At 42.2% G+C, this 24,971-nt stretch overlaps 1 protein-coding gene across 1 annotated transcript in view; it reads right to left on the bottom strand.

Moving 5' to 3' along the window:
• Positions 1-1,215: 1,215 nt before the first annotated feature.
• Positions 1,216-24,971, bottom strand: part of lrrc4ba (leucine rich repeat containing 4Ba) — a 37,482-nt gene continuing 13,726 nt past the window's right edge. Inside the window, exons 2-3 of the mRNA XM_004071226.5 lie at positions 13,007-13,516; positions 1,216-5,143 (exon numbers count right to left, since the gene is read on the bottom strand). Coding sequence (XP_004071274.1) covers positions 3,200-5,143; positions 13,007-13,252 — 2,190 coding nt within the window. The 5' untranslated portion in view covers positions 13,253-13,516 and the 3' untranslated portion in view covers positions 1,216-3,199. The remainder of the gene's footprint in view (positions 5,144-13,006; positions 13,517-24,971) is intronic.

Genomic DNA, 24,971 nt, shown 5'->3' with positions numbered 1-24,971 from the left:
GCACGCGCACTACAACGGCCTGAAACGAACCACTATTTTGGGGGCTACTCCCTATGGGTGACTGGGTGGACCCCTTCCTGCACTGTAAACACAGCACTTCCATTAAATTGATGGGAGCTTGTTCACTGCTGTGACTCAGACACTGCAGCACGGTGACTGAGAGTCTCCAGCACCGCCACTGCTCGCTCTCACGCCAAAGCCTCAGTGACACGGCCTCTGCTTTGAGCCAGTTCACAGGAGCAACGGGGGCTACGCAATGCTTCATCAGGAGCTACAACAGGAGATGGGCCTGGTGCGACACAGCTTCATGACTAACCAAGGATAAACAGCTTTTGTAACAGTCTTTTGCTTTTCGGCTGGAGATGTACGATAAAAAGGAGACAAAAATCAATCACACAAGCATGCCCACGTGACACTTTCTCCTGTTTGCACACACAGAGGCAGCTGAATATGTAAATGAGTTGTGAGGAATATGTTCATGATGGGGTATGATTCGAAATCCTCAGGAGCATTGAAGTCTTTCGTAGTGGTCTTGGCAGAAAGTTAGTGTTCTGCCAGGGAAAAATGACCAAAATCCTCCGATAATTGAACGAATTTCTTTGCTCTCCAATAACGAGAAAACAGAGACCTATTTTTTTTTTTTTTTTACTGCCTGCGCTCGACTATTTAGCATTCAAAACCAGAATTAAACAGTTGTGATAAGAGCTGTCGCAGCAGCAACAGTTGCCAGGGAAACCTGATGGCAGGATGCTGGGGGTGGGGGCAGTGAAGACACGGGCACAACGCTCTGGCTGATTGGCCTCCACCGAAGGAACACTGGCCCTCTCGGTGAGATGCGGCGGCTCAGAGGAGCGAGGCTGACAGGGAGCAGAGTAGTGCCTCATGAGGCGCTGACGGTGACGCGGCTTGGCGCATTAGACCGACGCGTAGCCATGGTAACGGGGCATTGACACAGCGCAATCACGCTCTGAGTGTGGTGATGGTGATGACATTCACGGAAAAGTACACAGCGAGCACAAGTAAGCCTGTAAACCAGAGCAGGGCCTTTCCTGTCCCCCTGTGCAGAAAACAAAACAAAACAAACAGAACCATAAGAGGACCCACTGCTGACTAGTTCACATTCGCTACGTCTCATCTCAAGAGCAGCTACAAGGGATACAAACAGTGATACTACAAGTAAAGTTGATCAGAACGTGAAGAAATCAAAATAGCCACTGAATTTCACAGACTTCAATTGCCATTTTATGTGCCAGGTTATATATTTTGTTAATTTTTCAAAGTGACCTCTGCTAAAAGAACATCTCTCTTGATTATAACCAGTGTAATTAGCTAATTATAATAACAATAACAATATTACAATAAAGATAACACGTGATAAAAAAAATAACCAAACTAGATAAAAAACAAAAATGAAAACACATAGAATAGTTTTTTTTTTTTTAAAGGAGATCTATCGGGTTCTGTTTTTTTATTGTCTTTTTCATTAGAAAAATGTTTCACCCATCTCTGTATACAATACTGTATGCCGCTTTCCTCATGAAACAAGCTTCGCTTACCTTTCAAACTGCTTGTCTGTGGTCCATTTAGCTCTCTGCTGCCATAAAATCCAATCAAACACGGTAACACTGAGATACAGCTGTGAAATAATCCTCTGCAAAGGTGCAGTCTTCATCAAAAACTTCATGCCTTTCACGCCTGATAACACCAGGGTCCCTGACTGCTCCAGACATCACATGAGTTGGTGGAGACTGGACTTGAAGAAGCCATTTTTTGGAGGTTGTTTCTTTGTGTTGCAGGTGTCGACTCCATTGAGCGTGTCCCACGGCTTTAGGATCAGCTATCACTTTTCTTACACAAACAAACTCGTCTGGTACCTGTTGGCTCCCGAAGTAAGAATAATAGCATGTCTTCATCTATATTTTGAGTTGAAAACTGAATTCTGGAAGCCTGCAATTATAATGTTCAACCCGTTGATGGGCATTATTTGACCAAACCGCCCATCATATAATGTTGTTGATTATTAAAGGATAATCATGAAAAATGCTATGATCTTTATTACTCATACTACAGTGCCACCTGATACCAAACGAGAAGCTTCTTGTATTTTTGCAGGAGTGTAAGGACCCTCTGCTTCCAATGACCCTGTTCAGAGGGGAAACACCGTCTGTGGCTACAAAAAAAAAATCGAAGACCAAAATAAAAGCATTTTGCCAAGCTCACTAGATGCCACTTTCCACTTGTGTCCTTGCGAAGGGCAGTCAGGGTGGCTGTTTTATTCCAAGTTGAGAAAAGCTGTGAGCGGAAGAGCCACCAAAAAATCTCCCTGGAGTACTTTTTTTTTTCTTCCAATATATATTTTCATACATTGTACTTTTCAGTCAGAAGCTTGATAAAGATTCTTTATAATTTATTTATTTAAATGAAAATATATTTACGGTATATATAATATGTATGTCCAGTCTTTTTTTTAATCCTTTGACCTTTATTTTTATGCAGGAAGTTGCCTGTCCCGTGATAATCCCACTCTGCAGCCATCCTCCTTCAAAGCAGACAGCAGACAGTGTGAAAGGGGGAGAAAAAAAAAGCACAGCAAAAAAGCAAATCTGCCTCTGAAAAATACTATTTGTCGTTTTTATGTCCTGGGCAGATCCAGTGCTTTGTTCTAATTCTGGTTCACCTGGATTTGAATGCTTCCTGGAAACCTGGGTCCACAGCGCACACACAAATCAGTGTTTGTAATTCACTGCCTTTGCCAAACACTAATCTGACAACATGTTCAATGGCTAACACTTTGTCTACTTCCAAATATATACACTGAACGTGGCTGGAAATAATCAGAACAATCTGGACGGATCACTGCATATGTTTTTTTTCCACCACTGGCGTCTTTGTCAAGAAGGGTGACCTCTCTTCACTGACTAAAACAAGTCGCCCACATTCTGGTGTTTTTTGGCTAAAAGTTGGTTTTGTGTGGAAGCGTTAATAGGACTGTTGGACTGTCTTATTCTGTCTTCCTGTCTGCTTCTCTCGGTTCATAAACAGAAGTCACAAAACTGTGGTTTTCTGGAACATCATTAGAAAAATCTACAAGTACGAAAAGTGAGCGACAGCCAGCCTCTCACCCTCAGCTTTGCAGACGTTCTCTATATGTGCCTTTTTCCCTGTAGTCCGTTCCTCTTACTTCACGCCTCACTTTTATTTAGATCTGAGTCTCTTGCACATTTTCCTTTGAGCCACTCTTAAAAAGTAGTGGCTCGTTCTGGCCTTTACCCTTCAGGCCTTTCAGAGAACTGTGAAGGCCCAACTGGGAAAGGGGTACAGGTGAGGGCAGGGTGCAACTTGTGGGCGCTCCCCCACCACTAGCTGAAATCTGGGAGCAGGATAAGGTCTGTGATTGCGAGCACGGGTTGTTGTTGTTGTTAAGGCCCGCACCCGAACCCGTGCCAATGCCCAGGCCCATCATATTGTTGTTAAAGTGGTGGGTTTTGTAATAGTGGTTGAGGTGCTCCGATCGAGCCAGGTTGGGTATGTTGACTATCTCTGGATGGTGCAACCTGAGGCTCTGGCCCCCTCCTATTCCACTGCTTCCACCCTGCATCACTGTGGATCCTCCGGAGATGCCACTGCCCCGACCGCCGGCTCCAGGTCCCAGCTCATCCTCCACGTTGATGATCTCGATGGCCCGAGCTGGCCCATGATGTTTGTGTAGCTGATGCTGCTTCCTCAACTTGTAGAACACCACCAGCATCACTGCTGCCATAAAAGTAATAGCTACAAAGCAGCCAATAATGATCTTGGTGGTCTTCATCACATCATCCAGACCGGAGAAGCCCGGTTCAGTGATTGGCACAGTGAAGGTTGGTCGAGTGGCACGAGGGGAGGAAGAGGATCTGCCAGGAGGAAGGGAGGAATCTGTGGTGGGAACACCACTAAACCACAGTTCAGAGGACGTGGGACCAGGGTGACCCGGAAGGAAGGTCCCATTGATTGGAACCAGGTCATAACTGTTACCTCCTTCGCCCTCCGTCTCCACCGTAACCGTTGTAAAGTAGGTGTAGTTGACATTGGTATCAGCAGCAGTAACGTTGAGGACAGCGGTGGCCGTGGTGTTGCCGGCAGCGTTGGTAACCATGCAGGTGTACTGACCCGTGTCTCGCAGGGTAACATTTGTGAAGTTAAGAGTGCCATCATGCAGGACGGATATCCGTACCCTGTAGGACCCGTGCGTCATCAACGTGCCATTGGGGGTGATCCAGTTGACAGACGTTGTGGAAGTGCTTGTGCGACACTTCAGCTCAGCAGCCATTCCCTCTGTGACATTTAGGTCAGTGGGCGGCTCCACAATGACAGGTGCATAACAGGTAAAGTGGCTCTGGTCAAGCTCACCAATGTACTTGCCCTTTAAGATTGGGGGAGCATGACAGCGAGCACAGCAGGTGGTGTTACTTGGCACGGTCTCTTTCAACCACCAACTAAGCCAAAGCACATCACAGTTGCAGACCCAGGGGTTGTGGTTGAGATGGACTCTCTCCAGCTGGTGGAGCGGTGTGAAGAGATCATGTGGCAATGAGTGCAAGGAATTATGAGACAGGTTCAGCTCTTCCAGGTTCTTCAGGTCATCAAAGGCGTTACGTTCGATGACGGACACCTGTGAATGCATGAGCCACAACTTCCGAAGAGCCCCCAGACCCTGGAAGGAACCAGGACGGATGATCTCCAGCCGATTTCCTGACAACTCCAGCTCTTCCAGTCGCTCAAGCGCTGTCAGTTTGGGAATGTCCTTCAATCCACACATTCCGAGGTTCAAGTACCTTAGATTGACGAGGCCCACAAAGGCTGCATCTGAGATGAAATCCAACTTTTTAAGTTCGCCCAAATCCAACCGGCGCAGCGAGGGTACACGGTTGAAGGCGTAACCTGGGAGATCCTCAATGGGGTTGTTGCGCAACCATAGCTCTCGCAGTTTGCTGAGATACTCAAAAGCGTATGACGGCACCTGTGTGAGCCGGTTGTCAAAGAGTTCCAGTGTGTTGAGGTTGGGGAGGCCATTGAACGCTCCAACTTCAATCTGACGTATCTGATTCTTGGATAGTTGGAGGATTTCAAGATGCCTCAAGTGCTTGAAGGTGTCCGACTTTATAACCTGGAGGGACACAGAATAATAAAAGTTACTAAACATAAACAAATAAATGCAGTTTTACAGTTTTATAACTGCTTCAGAGCTTTCTTGTTGGTAAAAAGGTTTACTATAACATACTGGTTATTTTTTAAAAACTTGACATTTTTTCTCAAATTACAGAATTTACAGCAAAATACAACTTATGTTTTATAAAACTTATTTTAGGCCTTTCTTGGCCTCATACATGAATTTTTCTTACTAGAGGACAACCAACATTTTCTTTAGCTTTACTCCGTTGTTTACTTTTACATTGTACACTCACACACACACACATTAGAGTAATGGCAGTGCTGAACATAATTTATAACTATTTGTCAACAATCATTAGTTTTTTTTATGATTTTGTAGCAAAAATCCAACTAGAACCAGTTTGAACGTTTTGGATTTGATTCTGCAAAAAAAACAAAAAAACACAACTTCAAGCTAAAGATTCTGTTGAGGAAAGAAAACCCCCAAAGCAGACGTACTGAAAAACAAATAAACCTTAATCTCTGTTTTTACTGATGCCAGCAGAGTGCAACAGCACAAAGAATTCCCACCTGATCCCATGTACTGTACGTTATTTATTTTCAATGTAACGGCCTCACAACACCACGAGGAACCACTTCATGGATCCAAACAATCCAGACCGCTTAGGCTACCAAGGCGGTTATCTTTCAGAGGTGCAGCCAGATGTAAAAGTTAAGGTGACACAAAACTACAGAACATGTTACAGTTGGGGGTTGGATATCTCCTCTTCACTTGGAGACATTTAGCTTTAGTCCCCAAATGAAAAATGGTCAAACCTGTACGGGCCACACAGATGGCCCACTTGAAATACCAAAATTGTAAATTTCAATCAGTTCAATTCAATTTTATTTGTATTGTCCGAATTCACAACAAAAGTCATCTCAATGGGCTTCGTACCGGTAATAGTAAAGTGAACATACAATCAAAAGGATAATAGATGCATAGAATTCAATAGGAGAATGCTAAAATTTAACTTAACAGACTAAACTAAACTGGACATCCCTGCCCTTAGACCCCCCTTCGCGGTAAGGAAACTCCCAAAACAAAAACGGATTCCGGAAGAAACGAATAAACCTCAGGGGTGCCCACATGGAGGAAGGATCCTCCCCCAGGACGAACAGGCGATGTACCAGTAGACTGCTGTGTTAGATCGTTGAGTGAAAATTGACACAAGAAAACTTATACAATATGAAAAGGTAAATAAGGGTGAAGTAGGTGAGAAGCAGATACTGATTTTTTTATGTTTTCACCCCCCTAAACGGATTTGGGGGGAAGTCCGTTAGTGGGGGGGCATTAACGGGCTTTGCAAGGAGCCCAGTAGTGCTGTTCACGGGACAAGTACGTGTTTGACTGTTAAAAGGTTAGATATGAGACAATCACAGGTTTGTGTGGACATCCTACGATGTCGTACAAGCAATTACACAACAGCTACACACCCTTCGCAGGGGCTGGTACTCGCACTATACCAACAACTTGAGAGTGGCGTAAGGTCACTATACTACATACAGACTGGCCCACTGGCCAGAGGGCCCCGGGAAGACACACGCCGGAGAGACTACTGGGAACGCCACTGGGTCCCCCCCAGAGGAGCTGAAGGAAGTGGCCAGGGAGAGGGAAGTCTGGGAATCTTTGCTTAGACCGCTGCCCCTGCGACCCGGTCCCAGATGAGCAGAAGAAGATGGATGGATGGCATGCCACTTCCAGTCTACAATCCTCCACAGGCCAGACAGCCTAAAAACCTCTAGCACCCATAAAGATCCCCATCCCCCCACCCCTGATATATGTGCAGGCTTTTCTTATGTCTTTAGGACATAAAATCCTATGGAATCTTTTCTCGCTTTGTCTGTAGACGACTTTGGGACAGAACTTTTCACATCATCTAAATAAAACATTCTTTTAGCAAGCTTGTATTTCACTGTTGTTTTTGTGTGTTACTGCTTTGAAATCTCAAATTGATTTGTTTCCTAAAACGTGAAAAATAAATAAAGAAGTGGCTTTTGTTTTCTCTCTGGCTCTCTGCAGTGAGAGAGCCCCAGTTGACCTTTTTTATCTGGTTTCCTGTGAAGGCATGCCCAGGCCATCCGTTTGTCAGGCAGCCACCACAACACACTAACTTGACCTTTGTGACGTCCGTGTGCAAAAGGTCAGTCGTTACTCAGTGCTCACACAGCAAGAGTGTTATCATGGATGAACCTCACGAGCCTCAGCCAGAGGGGAGAATCACAAGTATCCAGTTTATCACTAATGAAACCTAAAAATATAACAGGGATTTACGTCAACAGACGCTGAATAGGTTTATTGCTGGCATTTCCTTTTTCAGTTGCTCGCAATGCATTATCACCTTAATCAATTTACAGAGAGGCTAACATCATTTTAACAAATCAAACTTGCTTCTTCCAGAAGACAAGCGTTATTGTCCTTCTCCCAGCGTGAAGTCATTTGTGCTGTAGCTTTTCTCCATGTTGATAAATAGAGGTGTTGTAGAAAAGCCCAAATCAATACCTTCTGCTGCAGAAGAACACAGTTCCCACCTTGGTTTAAAGATCACCATCAGATTTAGATGTGGCGGGGCAAATGAGTGTTGCAGTCCCACCTTGGAGAAACCGGGGTTAAAGAGCAGATACAAAAGTGACACCAAATCGGTCACATCTAGTTTATGGGTCAAAGCTGTTAAATTTGACTCTGTCACTGGATAAAATTTGTGTTTTAATTACACAGGCCGCCCACAGTCACACTTACAACCTCAACCCCACTGCATTTTTCCAAACTGAAACTCTTTTTCACGGCCGGTCGGACTCAGGAGCCAAACAGCCTCATTATAACAACTCGCTCAAAAGCACATAATCAGTACTGAACTATTTACATAAACTGCCAACATAAATCACAATGAAACCAAATCCACTCACTTTGTTTGAAACTGTGCGTCACTTTTCTTTCCTGCCTTTTCCAAACGAACAACCAGAAGACATAATTCTAAGCGTCGTGGGCGCCACGGGCCCCGGACGCCACTAACGAGCATTTAGTGTAGTCCAATTGGAGCTCATTTGGCGAGTTGTCAGGGGCGAGCCGTAAGTGAGCGCAACTAAAAGCCCCTCAAATCTCTGACTGTTGGAGACATGTGTGGCCAAAGCCCTCAGTGAGGCTCACGGAGCCTCCTGGAGGGAGGCCATCGCCACTTCTGTATGTAGAGCAGCAGTGGGGGTGATAGGCATAAAGTGGAGGGAGGGTGAGGGATGTTAAGAGGGGGTGGGAGCTGTCAAGGCTTTACTCTCAGGGTACTCAGTGGAGGAAAAAATAAGCCAGAGAATCTAGGATGCCTTCAGGTGTTAAAACATTTTTAGATTTTTAATCATTTCAAGTGGAGCTGCAGGATACAACAAACCGGATCGAAATTTGCAGGCTGAAAACCAAATGCAGCGAACGCTGCTGTTTCTTCTTTATTTTCTCCCCCTTCATGTTAGCAGCATCTCCCAGTACCTCACATCTTAAATCATGTGGTTTGATTCGCCATTTATGCTCCGTTAGCATCCCACACTTTAATAAGATGAGCTCTGTAAAGAATAGCCGCTTCCCTTATAATTTCAGCGCATTACAGACGAGGCGCTGGAAATTTTAACATTGTTTAGTAGCTTTTCATTACTGGAGATAAGATGTGGTGGAAATGAATTTAAACCCATAAAACAACAAAGCCCTGTCAGCAACAGGAGGATGGATGCAATTACATCAAATTCTATGAAGAGTGAAATCAACCCACTTTCTTTTACAAATTTAGAGTCTTGTAGTTTTTTTTTTATCAGCACTCGGTGGTTAAATGATCTTCCTTTGCAGCTGTGAAGCCACAAGCGCCGTCTAGGGACTCCAGATGAATTGGTAATGCATACAAAAGGCAGCGTGGTGTTGTGGAAATATGCCATGCTTTCAATTCATAAAATATTCGCTCAGTTCAGCAAAAGCCCCAGTGTCTTTTTCTGTCTTTAGAACTGCTTCTTGTCTTTTCTTTTCTTGGTAATAAAATTTCTTAGAAAAAAACAAAAACGTGATTTAAAAAAAGAATAGCAAAAACACTAAATAAATAAACCCCCCCAAAGATGTTGTAAACATGACCACTCGCAGCCATTTTTAAGGTGTGGGGTTAACATTCACGTCCTGCAGCAGTCCTGGACTGCAAGGACCAGATTGTTTTCACAATTCTTCTTTCTTTTTGCGCCTTTTTGTCACCGCCAGACTCAAAACTAACCAAATAACATCCAGTGAAAACAAAACTTTTGATACAGTGAACAATTTTTGTTGACCTTTCTCCTTGGGAAGAGCCCGTCATCTTGAATTTAATAAAAAGAACAATTAAGAACAACTACAAATTTAAACTCCTCCTAGAGATTTCAATCTATGGCCGCCTAACTCCTTGAGGATCATTGGGAAGCTACTTGGGAAAAAATGTTGGATTTAGTTGTAGATTTTAAAGGCTGTTAGCATGGCGAGCTCACCAAAGTGGCGTTCCCCTGTTGCTCGCACAATTTTACCGAAATATTGTGAAAACTACATGAATCGTTGGCTCAGGCTGAATGAAACAATAATACATACAACATACACATATTAGGAATGTGGGCATGGTTAACAAAAAACCTCTTCCAAACATTAAGTTTTGCAGATTTGACCCCCAGGGGATCAAAACGTGAAATGGAGATAAAAGCAACAGAAATGCCCCCATTTTGAACGACACAGATATTAAATACAGACAACAGATTTCTAATTGTTTCCTGTAGATGTCCTGAAAATGGTGAAAACTTAAAAGGTTTGTGTGTAAAACCTGTGCAAAAATCATTGACTGCATATAAGAACTGGACTAAGTGACCCCTCCGCCAACATTCCCAACAGGAAGTCCCTACTGGCTCCTACAAGCCAAAATCTCATAGAAAAGTAGGTAAGTCAGTAGACTAACTCATTTATTCCCAGCTATGAAAAAAATGCCACCTATATCTCTGCTTTCAATAAAATGCTAAATTACAGTAATTATGGAGTCGAAATTGTTTGATGCATATGCGCATCAAAAGGGATCAAATGGGTTATGTGTTGTCAATTTAATGTTAAACTAAAGTATAAAAGCTCTAAAAAATATTTTTTCCATCTTAGACCCACTTAAGAGCAGATAGATTTGTTTCTAAAGATAAGAAATGGTCTTAGTTTGGCCATTTTTCAGAGTATAAAATGTTGCTGACTAATTTTTCAGAGACGAGTCCAAAAAAACGAAAATGTCCTTTTAGTGCACTGCTGATTAGCTGGAATATACCAAATGTGATGATTTCAGTCACTTTTCAGCCAGCAGTTTGTGCTGCAAAAAGAACAAAAAGCTGCTGGTGAGGCGTCATCAGATGTGACAGGAAAGTCTCATCGATCCTACCGGCTTTGTGTGTGTAAGACTGAAATCAAACATGAGAACAACTTCAAACCAGCATCAAAGAATGAAGTTACAGACGCTTACTCTTGGACTATGACTTTCTGAGGAGGGCTGCCGCCAATGCACAGGTTTGTGGTGCACATCTGCACAGACAGACAGACAGCTTAAAGTGGAGTCAGCCGCCACAACCCTAAAATAGGGAAGGAAATGTCTCCACCAAAGACAGGGAACCTGGAGGCTTCACAGAAGCAATTGAAACCTGGTAATACCTGAGCAGTTTTTGTCAAGTCAACGAGACACTGAAGAGGAGAAAAGAAGTGACAAAATGTGTCAGACACTTCTGACAAACTGAGAAAGAAAGAGTTCAAACACTTTGCTGCACTTGAACTTCAGACAATACCTGAAAATGAGCTGCAAAACACACCAAGTTTTCGCCTAGTTTCTAGAGTGAATGTCTAAATTATTAGTAGTTTTTCAGAAAGATGCAACAACCTTTAGGCAATAAATCTGAAATTTCTTGAGTCATTTGATCCTGAAAACGTCTGTTTTGATCAATAATGAAACAAGCTTGTTTACTTCCACTAATATTTTTATACAGAAGTGTATACAAAGATTTTTATGACTAATATAAATTTTGAGACTGTGTATTCTTAAATGTGCAATTCTAGTCTTATTTTAAAATGATTTTGATCTAGAAATAAGGAATGTTGGACTGTTGTAGTGCTTAAAACTGTGTATGTTTGAGGGAAAAGTGTACGTATCTACTTTAAGAATACAAAACTCATTAAAAATAATCTTAGTTTGAAAAAAGTGACGAGAATCTTTTTCTTAAAGTAAGGGAGGATTTTTTTTTTGGGTGCTTCTTTCAATCCCATTTTTTAAATTGTGAGACATTTTTGACTTGTGTCAAAAATGAGGGCAGGGTGTTGCGTGCTCAAAACGTCCATAAAAGGTGGTTTTGTAGAGAAAATTTAAACCTGGTGTGGGTACCGGATCGACTCGGGCTGCCACATCTTCTCGGGGTCCTTCGACCAATGCTGACGTCACCCTACGGCAACACCAGTTGGACAAACTACTTAGCGATTTTACGTTTCCTTTTGTAAAGGAACAGAGCAAATATGTTCTGTTTATATTTTAAAGAAGAAACAATGGCAATATAAACTTATTTTTCCAATTTGAGCAAATGTATGACTGTATAAAAACAATATTTATTTATGGTGTGCAGTCTGGTTTAATTCTCCCAAATGTCAGTTTTCCTTTTTTTTTATCTCAGAAAAAACATTGTCATATTGATAACTATAATCAAAAGGAGCAGCCTACAGTCCAAAGCGTTAATCGAATTCCACACTATGGAATTACAGAACTTCATCAGATTGAACAGTTATGATTGCAAAGTTTATATTTCCTGTTTAAAACTTGTTGAAAGCATTAAAAAACTAATTACAAAAAACAGCACTTTTTCTGCTCAATTTTTATTTGTTCTTCATGTTTTATCAAAACAAACAAACAACCAAAATTTTTTTTTCCGATGTAATAGTCATCCATGTTTCTCACGAATAGCTGAAAATGATTATAGTATTATCATTCACCGTAAGTGTAACTGACCAATCACCATTGTATACGTCATCGTGCCAACTTACAGCCAATCAAATAGTGTAACGTCACCATTGGTCGAAGGACCCCGAAGGAAGATGTGGCAGCCCGAGTCGATCAGGTACCCACACCGGCAAACGAACCACCAGACTCTAGTTTAGGGTCCCCTTGTTGAGTTCACACAATTATATCTTTAATTGAAATCCATCACACTGTGGAGGGGCTTTTTAGTGCTTGTTTTGAGAGGGCAGCAAAAAAAGTCAAACGAAAGGAGCGAAAAAGCTGAGCAGAGAGGACGCCTTCACCTCCTCATTGAGTCATGTGACCTCGTGTGATGGTTAAGAGCTCTCACCTTAAATTCAATAAATACAGTGGATTGTGGATCAATAAAACACATGCGGGTAAAAAAAAAAAAAAAAGAAAACAGAAGCTCTGCGTGAGTCTGAGAAGTTGTTAAAAAACGAAGTTGCTTCGTTTTGTGAAGCTTTCTGCCTTCAGGGATTGTACATTGTACAGAGTTGATGAGTGCTTTTCGACAGGAACAGTTCTGGATATCAGTAAAAAAAAGAAAAAGGAAATAGGTATTTTATCATTGCATCCTGCAGAGACTTCCAGGTGTTTTAGCAGAACGAGGTAAACAGCAGCAATTAAATCAAGGAGCAAACGAGCTGCAGCGTCGAATCTCAATATTGACCTGATCTGTTCCCATTTTAAGGACATTTGAATTTGTTTTGTCAAAACCATGCACCCTGCATGAAGTGCATCACCTAAATCCACACAGAAACAACAGGATAGGACTTGATGAGTGACGTTCTCCCACCCGGACTCACCTGTATGGAGTTCTCCTGCAGGTTGAGGTATCGTGTGTTAACAGATATGCTCTCGGGGACCTGCTCCAGGTTTTGTCTGGTGCAGATGACTCGGCTGGCCTGGTTGGAACAGGTGCAGAGGGAGGGGCAGGAGGCGGCTCCTACGAGCTCCTGCCCAGGGAGGAGGAGGAGCCACAATAGCAGCTGGGCCAATAGAAAGAGGAAGGGGGAGGGGCTGGGAAGGCAGGTTAGCGTGGCGATGCGCATGGCAACTGGGACATGACCCTGCTCTTTAATCCGGAGGTACAGGTGAGGTGAATCCACTCTGGTGGGAGGAATTCTTTACTTTTAGTCCTGCTGTGCCAGTCTGCTCCTTCTAATTCCGCATCCCCGGAGAGGGTTTTGTCCTCCGTCGATCTGCGTCTCCTTCTCTTGTTTTTGAAGCCAAACTATGCAGATAAACAGATGCTATTCCTTTTTCTCCTGGAGTTGTCGGGGGATTTGAGTGAAGTGAGAGAAACCCAGGAGTAACTGTGAAGAACAAAAGCGAGAAAGACAAAGAGAGGAAGACAGAGAAAGCAGATATTAGAGACAGAACCCAGAAAGATTTTTTTTCTATTTTTTTTTTTTAACTTCACCAACACTGAAACAACAAACAAACGGTTAGACGTCTACAGTAGAGTCTATCATGGGAGGGATTGTCAAAAAAAATCTGTCAAAAGTGTTACGAAGTCTGAGTCACAGCTCGCATCAAATCCCGCCAAATCCCACTGCAGATATTTTGTAAGCAATCAAATCCACACAGGTAAAACTCTAGGAGGAGATAAAACTGACACAAGTGAACGTGCAATTTAAAGCAGGATATTAGGGATGTTTGCAGGATCTTATTGTACATAAACTAAATAAATGTTTGGTTTGTTTTCAGATCAGCTCAGAAGGTGCACAGTTGTATCAGCATACGCAAAAGATTATCCAAACAGGGAAACTCATTCTGTGACCATGTTTTAGGAATAAAAGAAACCTAAAGCCTTCAACAAGGCAGGATGATGATTCAACATGCTGTTCACATGCATTTCAACTTATAGCAACTAAAACAAAACAAAAAAAGCTCAAACAGAAACACAACAGAGGTCCTCAGGTCTTCACTGAGGCCAGTTTTTTGTTGGGGCTCAGATCGTTCACAGATCTTTAATAATTCTAATGCTAAACTCAATCAAACACACATTTATAGTTCAACTTTATTAAAGTACAAAACCCTCAGTTTGTAAACTTCCTGCTGGAGTTCACTTCTCCATCAAGAGATGAGTGAGAACAGAAAGGAGTAAATTTAAAAAAAAAATACTTCTGTCGTATCTAAAAAAAAAAAAAACAACACAAAACGACAGAACAGATCCTGAAAATAAGAAAGAAAAAAACCCACAAAGATTGGCTCTGTTTTGAAATTTCTTTGCTTCAATGAGATCAAATAAATTGTCATCTGTGACAGTTGATCAGTCTATGGTTCACCTTGAGCTATGAGAGCGACTCCCATGATCCTATGCAGGAAGAACTAGGAAGATCGTTTTCTTGTGTTTAATTTCAATTTTCTACTGTATTTCTCAGCATAAAACTCTGGATGGAAACTCCAAGCTGAAACTAGCAAGCAGGTTTGTAAACCTCACAGGTTTTTTGATTTCTTGTGTTTGCCGTCGTCTCAGAGTGAGTCTTCCTGACTTTAATAATGTCCTAATGTTCTGTGGTCTGTCAGGACGGCATTTGATGATCAAATATTCCTCTGTCTTGCTTTTGCAGAAACATTTGATTCATTAATACATTCTATCTTTGAACTGAGACTCTGCAAAGAACACTTTCTCTAAGTTGGCTAGAAAGCGAAAAGTTGATCAGAACTACAAAGTTGTGTTATGACGAAAGAAGGCAGAGAGAGAAATTATTATGTTAACAGTTTTAGGTTGTTAAAAAGCTATTTAAACTAGATGTGAATTTAAGATATGAAAACAAAATTGATGAAACTAAAAAAATGTTTTTTGCATGAAAGAATATCTAAAACCAGCTAAAAGTAAAGACGTGCAAATAAACCACGCAAAGAACACATAAATCTAAAACATGAACCGTGCGTGATTTGTTGCTTTGTTTTTATGCAATTCATTAGTGATTTATTACATCATTCTACTGTGATGTGTGCACTCTATACGCGATATAAAGTTATACATTGGTGAAAAGGTCGTGGAGAGCCACAAATTTGCCTATGCATCTTACAAAAACCACGCACAATTGCGTAACACTTTAGTAATAATTGCGTATAAACTACATAAAATACGTAAAGACTGTGTAACACAGCCTTAACATTTATCATTATTAACCGAAATAAGATGCCCCATTTAGACAACTGATTGTTGACACAAAGGTTTCTGTAGAGCAAAAGTGAAGACCTCAATTAATAAATTGTCTTTTTACAATCATAACAATAAAATCACTTTCGAATTACTTTTATCTGAATAAATACGATCAAAATAAAGTTTAATTAAACTACAAGATGTTTTAAAGAATTAAAATCTAAATACAACAAAACGTTTGAATAATTATTAAATAGATTTTTTTTTTTTTTTTACTTGAAAAACTTCGTCAGGCCTCGACGGGACCGAGGAGGCCAACCGGCCGAGGCAACCACTGATTGCCTCAGCGGAGACCCCGACCCGCTAGCCCCCCCGACCCGTACTAATAATGGGCCCCCCCTCCCCCCCAGAACGCCCCCCCCACAGGACAGGGCCGACAAGCCCCCCACCCCACCCCACCCCAGACCCCGCAGCCGAAGCGGGTGACACCCAGAGCGACAGGGGGCCCCGAGAGGGTTGTCCCGTCCCGCCCCAGAGCCAGGGAAGGGCCGATCCCAGCCCCAGGTGCAGATGGGCAGCCCATCCGGCGCCGCTGGGCCCCCCCCACCCGAGCAGGGCCCCCCGCCAACCCCCCCCCAGAAATAGATTTTTTTTAAAGAATGTCACAAAAATCTTACTTTTGAGAATCTATCATTGGACTTCTTCCTCTCAAGTCTGCTGCAGTTTTCTCTGCACTAATTACATCAAGGTGTAACAGTTAATATGACAATGATTTGTCAATGTGAACATGCTGCTCTGACCCCCTTTTAATTAACGTGATCCCATGTCCAGACTCGGAAAACAAAAAGCAACTAAACCCAGAAAGCAGCTGCGATGCTTCTCGCTGCGTGGCAACAGAACGGGGAGGGAGGGGGGGCACCAAAATGCTAATGTGAGTACTGCCTGGTATGCTCCGGGGGCTGGAGGATGGTGGCAAATGGTGCAGTCTACATTAGCGCTAATACATGGTTGGTTAAGTCAGACTCCGGCAGCCTGTAGAGGCGGAGAGCCTCTGCTCCGCTCTGCAGGTTGTTTAGACCTGGATAACCTTAAAAAAAAGGGGCATCCAGTAATCTGGATATTACTGATGAAAGATGTAATGATGGGACTTTGACACTCATTTTAGATGCTGAGTTCTTGGCAAAGTAGGAGAGTTTTTTTTTTTTTTTTTTTTTTGGAAGGGGGGGCAGAATTGGACGTAAAGAAGGATTATTAATCTGATAGATGGTTGTATGGCTGCAGGCAGAGAAGGGAATTATCAACACTACAGCAATGGATGAATGCTGAACAGCTGCGAAGAAAGGGGCCGGGGAAAGAGAGACGGGCAGGAAAGAGGAGCGGGAGACAGATGGAAGGAAGACGGACTGAAAGGAATAAAGATGTAGGGAGGTATAAATAGAGAGAAGAGCAGAAAAGAGATAAGTTGCAGTGGGGAAGGGGGGGGTAAAATAGGGAGGGAGCAAATAAAGAGGCATTAATATTAATAATCTCTCTCTCTATAAGAATGAAAGAGCAGAAGAGAAAGGGAGGCTCAGCAGAGAGATGAATATAAAGCAGACAGAGATGGAGGGATGAGGATGACAACACACAGATGCATTTAAGATGAAGAGAGGCAGGTAGAAGCTGTGAAACAGGTGGAGAGCGAGGGGAGGCGTGGGAGGAGAAAGGACTTGGTGGCGTGAAATGGATCAATAACGCTGAAGTCCAATGACATTAAAACACACACAAGGACAGCACAATAAATCACAGCTGCAGCAGTGGGGGGACCGGTAGATGTGCGACCCGCAGCCGCTCATCGTCTGCAGCCTCGCCTGCGCCGCCCGCAGCAGCAAAAGAGCAGCTCCGAGGTATTTTTGGAGCAGCTCTCACCTTTTTATGTATTTAATTTCCAGCAACCTTTTGTTCCAGGTCTCAGAGCCAGAGCTATTTCAGGTAGACAGCTACTGAGCGGAGTTGAAGGGGTGTAAAAAATGAGCGCTGGTGGCTGAGGTTAAGACGCTGGCTCAGATGCTGCGCTTCAAATGTGAGAGTCCATGGAGGAGACTGAGACTATTTGGAGCTGACAGTTAGAGGCCGGGTGATTGTGTTCCTCTTCTTCACTGTTTTACAGCAGGTTCTACCTGTAACTCTTCCTCCACGTCCTCTCTTCTCTTCGTTTATCTCCCCTGACATCCTCCTCCTCCTATCTCCCATCTCCTTTAATAAAGGTGAGAACACATCCTTCCTCTCTGCAAACAATTTTGCAAACCGTCCTCGCGCCTGATCTTGTTCCTCCCTGCTATATTTCCTGGATCTCTGTCCTCCCCACCTGTAGTGTCCAGCATCGGTGGGTAAACACTGCACTGACCTTGTAGTTTGATGAAAGATTAACCTGCTACAATGATTCATATTAACCCTTACCCCCCGCTCGCCATCTCTTTCCCCCGAATACCGCACACTGCAGACCCCACCACCCCTCCCTCCTCCCTCTCATTCCTCTCTCTGCATTCAAATATTAGCCAACAGAGTTACCATGGTTACCTTTTCACCACAGTCTCCTGCTCTGTCCAGCTGTATCCCACCAATCCTGCATCCAGCCCTCTCCTCTCTGCTGGGCTCCCTCATTAGAACCCTATGCACTCGGACACGTGCGAACTGCAGCGAGGCAGGAGCGCCATTGATGCTCCACAAGTTGCAATCAGCCTTTTTATTTCAGAGATTAAGGACGGATGTGCAAACATGAAAAACTTCAGATCTATAAAAAGATTTCTGGAAGTTTCAAAGCCGCCGACAGAAGGAATTCTCATGATCAGCCTCTTGCTGTTTGTGTTGAAGATGCAACTCTTTGTTTGCCCAAGCTTGTTTGTGAGCACTGTGAATATTGACAAAGCAGATTAGTTCAATTCTGAAGTGTTGAACTCCGATTGAACCAACTTGAAAATGTTTCTTTATTTGTACGTCTCTTTTAAGGATCATAAAAAAAACACCCAAAACACTTTAATTCTAATATATTCATTTACTTTTGGAGTTTTTTTTTTACAGGACTGTTGATGCAGAATAAGCCTCCACTCACTTTCCATCATCCCTTTGCCAACGCCTTCCCCCGCTAGCTACAGCCCCTCACACCGACCAATCTAACATAACCAAAGCATTATAAATGGTGAGAAAACAAAAAATCTACATGAATCTATTTGTCTGCAAGTGGATGCATTGGAATGGAGCGGAGCAGGGAGCTTGTGGCCCGCCCATAGAAATAAGCTGTTTTTCATGTCATCCATTATGGAAAAAAATGCTACAAGATCCTCTTAAAAACACCTAAACCCTATTTTTATCAGAGCAGATCTTTAATGCAAGCATGCATAAATAATTCAGCAGCTTAGCTTTTCTACCTGAAGCCGCAGTGTGGCAACATTCACAGTCGAAGCTTTGAATCAGAACGAAACAATTGCACACTTGCAGGGTGAGACTTGTCAGCAGCAAGGTTCATCCAGCATCATCCGCACGTCTTCAGGTGTTTGTGAAATCAAAAAGGTGAGAGTGTGTGATTAGCTCAGGTGAGTGCGCGGGGGGGGGGGGGGGGGGGGGATCAGGGACTCATTTGCAGGTCTGAGACAAAAGTGCAGGTATATTTTTGCAATTATATTTTTAGATTTATGAAGAGGAAGGAGTCACTGTTTCCTCCCTATGTTTACCCACTGTCACCTGTTGCATGTATTAATACCACAAGTACTTGTGCTTTTATTGTGACAGGTTCTAATTCTGTAAAACAACATTGGAACATAACAATTGCACTGAAAATATGTAAAGCCTAAATCTAAGAAAAACGCTAAATTGAAAGACTATACAGAGATTACGACTCAGTAGATTTTTATATAAAAGTAAAATTTGTTTTATTGCATATTTATAACTCAGTCACAAAAACATCTGGACTTTTTATTGGACAAAAATTCGACCTTTCTTGTTAACCCTAAACACCAGCTACAATCTTGTTTTTTCATTACATAGTTTTAATTATTGACTTTTGATTTGTTAAAAAAGAGTTTTGCACATTTTATTACTATGCTTTTAAAGTCTCCTTTTTTAAAAATAATAGTTTTGTCTTTTACTTTCTTTTTTCTGCCCTAACTTCCATACGTTTTGATAGAAATTTCTGTCCGGCTCTGTTTTCTCTTTTTACTTCTGGCTCTGTTTTCAAACGTCACTACAACTACATCTATGTTTAGGCGAAACTGTTTTTTAAAGATTTATTTTAGATCATATTTTCCTCCATTTGAGACTGAACATCTTTCCGAAACTACATTGGACTCATATAAAACCAAAACTATAAAAGACAAATGCAGACTCTTCCATTAAAACCTTTTAGTGGATCTTTAACCCTATGAACACCAGTGAATATTTATAAAAAGAAAAACATATTTTTAGAATTAGAACAAGCAAAAAGATGATAAAAATGCTGTGCATTCCTGCCACAACACTGGTTACTGTACATGTACTTAAAAACACAAAGAGTCCATTTAAAGTTCACCACGCCAGCTGCTGTTTTGGAAATTAGGAAATTAACCTTCTGCAGCCTCATCAAGGTCAAACTAAAATGAAGCATTTTTCTTTTTTTTTTATTATAAACATTTTGATCTGAGTTTGTGACAATATTCTAGATATTTGAATGACTCTGGCAGAAGCAAACAAATTATTTGAATTTTATCCGATAAAAAAAATCGACATCAGCCTGGGTGGGATAACCCCATCTTTGCTTCCTCTGGTATAGTTTCTGAAATTCTCAACTTGATTTGGACTTCTTAAAAACCAGCTGCTCCACACATTAATTAGTATGTTTGGATTATTCCACTATTGACTACAGCTCACGATTTATCCTGAAATAGACAGATAAAGTGTGAAATTTGAGCGCGTCCTCATCAGCAGAGTGTAACCACGACTGTGCTGCAGCAGATGGTTGGATGGAAACGTTGCTCATTGCAGGATGACAGTCAAACGTGCAGCGAGCCGAGCAGACAGCAGCACCACTCTCCTCTCCAGTATTCTGTCTGCACATCAGCATGGAGGCCCATCAATAAAGTCTCGACCCTTGCCAAGATGGCAGCTCATGCAGCCTTAAAAAAAAAAAAAAAGAAAAGAAAGGCGAGCTCATCATGTCTGTTGTGTGCGGTGGGAATGGAGCCGTGACCTTTCCTGATGGTGGTGACATCCCCACACTCATCCTGAGAGGCTCTGAGATGGAGGGAAATCTGCTCACACACAGAAACCCCAATTTTTGAGACAAGGAAGTAATTTAAAATGATGACCTGAGAGAGCTTTTGGTCCAAACAGGAGATAGCGCCTCTGTTGACTGTGTCACAGCTGGCTCATGGACACTGTGCCATGCTGATTCAGTCAATTTACCCAATCAATGCAATCGATACACTTTTAATTAAAATTCTGTTAAAGGTGGTACATGTCCAAGAAGATAAATATCATAGGGCAACACGGGTCAATATCAGTATTGATCAACAACAACATTTGAATCTCTTAATTTGAGTAGAAGTCATTGAACACATCTATCAGGCTTCGTTTTTGCTGTTCTCTGCTTCCTTTGGGACTTTTTAAGTTCATTGTTGTGTTACTGCAGCTACAGAGGTTAACAATCCTGAAAAGGATATCCTGTAAGCTCAGTCTTTCAACTAAACGTCAGGAGAAAGAATGGAAATCAGACAAAGCAACCAACCAAACAACAACAGAGCTGCAGGACAGGAGGTGTCTTAAAGCCTGGCTCTATTTGTCTGAAGCTGCAGCGGTGGGGTGATGAAAAGGGCAGGAATAGGAACCCGGAGTGATCTTCTGATTCCTCACAAACCGACTCAATAGTGCCGTCTTACTGACCCACTCCAATGCATCCACTTGGTTTTCCTCGTCTGAACTGCCATCTGGCTCTAAACTGTACGGCTAGATAGCTCCAATATTGCTCGCCATTTTTGGTTCACCGTCAGTGTTAGGTTGCAGCAGATAGTGTAAACTAAAGGAGATTGGGAAATGAGGAGAGGTTTACTTCCATGCCCACTCACAACGTAGAGTGAACTTCTAATTAACTGCTACCGCTCTGTAGAAGCTTTGTCCTAGAAATAACAACACAAACTCAGGTGGTGAACGGAGGGGTTGGCCTCCCCAAAGGCATAAGGAAACAATCTAGGGTGCTTAACTTCTGGCTCACTCGTTTTCAGAAAAAATCATCTTCGTGAGCCCCATCATCCATGACTCTTCTTACACGTTCTCCTATCATCGCACTCACAATCTAACATTAGCGATGCAACAAAAATGGCAAGGGATATCGGAGCAATCATGCCATACAGTTTTGATCCAGATGCCATAAAGACGTACATGGATCTGTTTGTCTGCAGGCTGATGCATCAATATGGAGCGGAGCAGGGAGCTTGTGGCATGCTGTTGTAGGTCCTACGTTTCACCTACAAGCTTTTTCAAATGACTTTTTTTTTACTGCCCCTTGAACAAAGAAACGATCAGTAATTTTAAGCTTAATTTTATGTCCTCCATAATAAGAAAAATGCTACAGGAACATGTTAAAAAGACCCAGAACTCCAAGTCTTTGAGTCCAGAAGCCAAATTTCAAGACGTCGCTTGAATAATTGAAACTTCACCGACTTTTTGAGAGGCAGGACCGTGTGGTCTGAAGCATGTTGAGGGGGACAGAAATGTACGACAGACCTGATTATTTATTTTTCTTTGACAACAGTGGGGGGAAATGCAGCTTGTAATTTAAGTGAAGACTGTTCCTGCAGCTGCTTTCCTTCATAATGTGAGTAATCAGGATTTGACAGAGATTTCTGTAACAACAGATACATAAAACAGAAATCCCGACATAAATATCACGTGATCCAAATCAGAGAAGAGCTTGTTTTGTTTTAGTAAGAGCCAAAAAGGTATTCAACCTTTTCTAGAAAGATCTATTTATTGATGCAGCACCTCCAACAAATGCAGAGCAGTGCGTGTGGGCTGACAGCAGACAGAGGAACAAACCGGTGTGAGTTTCAGTGGGCGGCGTTCTCACTTTTCCTATCACAAGGCTTTGTTTTGGATTCGCTGTTGGCACAGTTCTGTTTCCACTGTAATGCATATTTAATTCTTTAAGAAAAAGCTGTGATTCCAGAGAAAAGAAACCACAGAAAGAAACTTTTCTCTGTTTCTATGGAAAATCTTTGGTTTAGGTAGAAAATGTTCTCCTGCAGTGCTCTCTGACCATCTCAGAAAAGGATGATATGAACACAAAGAGACAAATTAAAGGAGTCTCATCTCACTGCTTTTTATTGGATCAGAATGTGAGAGACCACAGAAACATCAGGGATGGGGTTACAATGGGCCCATCACTCGTCTGCTCTGCACAGCTCCTGCAGGAAAGATATCAGCGGCAAACAAGACTACCCTCAGCGTCCACTGGTTTACATAAAACAACCACTAACTGCTCACTTAGCAGGTGCTTCTTACTCGGCCTGCTTCATCTTGTTTGTCCCACCGGGAAGGTAGGAAGCAGCTCATGCAGAAAACATGCGAGTGCAGCACCAAGGCTAAATATAAACTCAGCCACGTTGGCTTGAAAACGTTACCTGATTTAGAACAGATCATCTGGTCCTCCAAAGATAGGTAAATATACCCAACAAAATCAACAACACACCCGGGACATTGCTTATTTGACTAAGACTTAGCCAAAACACAGAAGAAGGTGTGAAAAACAAAGCGCACACTGTGGTTCTTTGGCGTCCAAAACCAATTTCCGAATTCAAAACAACTAAAATGTTTTTAGTTTCTTTTGTAAAATAATATTCATGAATCATCTTTATAGCTTGATAAAAAAAATGACCAAACAAATCCAGGTCTCAAACTGATGTTCCAAACAGGAAGTACCCGCTGGCTCCAAGAAGCCAAAATTCCATAAACTTTTATATAGAAATAAACAACTAGTATCATTCTATTGGTCAAAAAACTGTTCTATTCTGGCGCTGATATCTTTTTTTTTTTTACATGTTCCTGGTAATACTCTTTTTTTTTTCCAAATATTTGATTGTCTGATTGACAGATTTCATGTCGTAGGGGTGTAGACCCCCAACAAGCTCACTTCTGACTGGCGAGAGTGGTTGCACTGCTGACTCCTACATAGTGGAGCCAGCAACTGAGTTGACGTCATTTGACCATCATTGAGCTTTTAAGTTTGTTGTAGTGTCCATTCCTTACGAAAAACAACCCCAAAGTGGTATTTTGATCCATTCTATTATCCCTGAGCAATCTTCTAAAATCCTGCTCTCCGAGTACCAGCCCCTCCCAATCTACAAAAAGGATCAGATTCTCACACTGTGACATCACAAAGTGAGGAACCGCCCCTTCCAGTAAGAATCTGTGCTGCCAGCACCACTTCCAGGCTAACACACACACACGCTTTCTCAAGGAGCTAGCAGTGATTGGCATAACACTTTTGTAAGGCTCCAAAAGTTTGGATGTTGTTTGTTTTCGTGGGCTAAACAAAGACACTCTGCCGAAGCAGACTCTAGGTTGATGTCATGAAATGGGCGGTACCAATAAGGAGCACAAGGCGGGGCCTCATAGATAGAGTCATCTTAATTTTGTGTAGGAAAATGAGCTCTAAAAGAACCTCATATTTAATAAAACAAATGTCTTCTTTACTGTGCCAAAGGTCATATACAGTCAGGACCATAAATATTTGGACAGAGACACATTCTTTTTAATATTGTTTCTTTACATTACCACAGTGAATTTTAAATTAAACAACTCAGATGCCATTGAAGTGCAGACTTTCAGCTTTTATTCAATGGGTGGAACAAAAAGATTGCATAAAAATGTGAAAAACTAAAGCATTTTTTAAACACAATCCCTTCATTTCATGGGCTGGTAAGTAATTGGACAATTGAAATAACTGAAAACAAAATGGTCATTACTAATATTTGGTTGAAAAGCCTTTGTTGGCAATGACAGCCTGAAGTCTTGAACTCATGGACATCAGCAGATGCTGGGTTTTCTCCTTCTGAATGCTCTGCCAGGCCTTTACTGCAGCGGCTTTCAGTTACTGTTTGTTTGTGGGCCTTTCTGTCTGATGTTTAGTCTTCAACAAGTGAAATGCTGCTCAATTGGGTTAAGATCAGGTGACTGACTTGGCCATTCAAGAATATTCCACTTCTTTGCTTTAACAAACTCCTGAGTTGCTTTGGCTGTATGTTTTGGGTGGTTGTCCATCTGTATTATGAAACGCCGCCCAACCAGTTTGGCTGCATTCACCTGGATCTGCGCAGACAGTCTGTCTCTGAACACCTCAGAATTCATTGGGCTGCTTCTGTCCTGTGTCACGTCATCAATAAACACTAGTGTCCCAGTGCCACTAGCATCCATGCACGCCCAGACCATCACACTGCCTCCACCGGGTTTTACTGATGATGTAGTGTGCTTTGGATCAGGAGCTTCTCCACGCCTTCTCCATACTTTTCTCTTGCCATCATTGTGGTAGAGGTTGATTTTGTTTTCATCTGTCCAAAGAATGTTTTTCCAGAACTGTGCTGGCTTTTTTACATGATTTTTAGCAAAGTCCAATCTAGCCTTCCTATTCTTGAGGATTATGAGTGGCT

The sequence above is a fragment of the Oryzias latipes genome, chromosome 8, assembly GCF_053564925.1.
Source record: "Oryzias latipes strain Hd-rR chromosome 8, Olatipes_Hd-rR_3.1".
Lineage (NCBI taxonomy): Eukaryota > Metazoa > Chordata > Actinopteri > Beloniformes > Adrianichthyidae > Oryzias > Oryzias latipes.
This window is presented reverse-complemented; position numbering and strand designations above follow the sequence as displayed.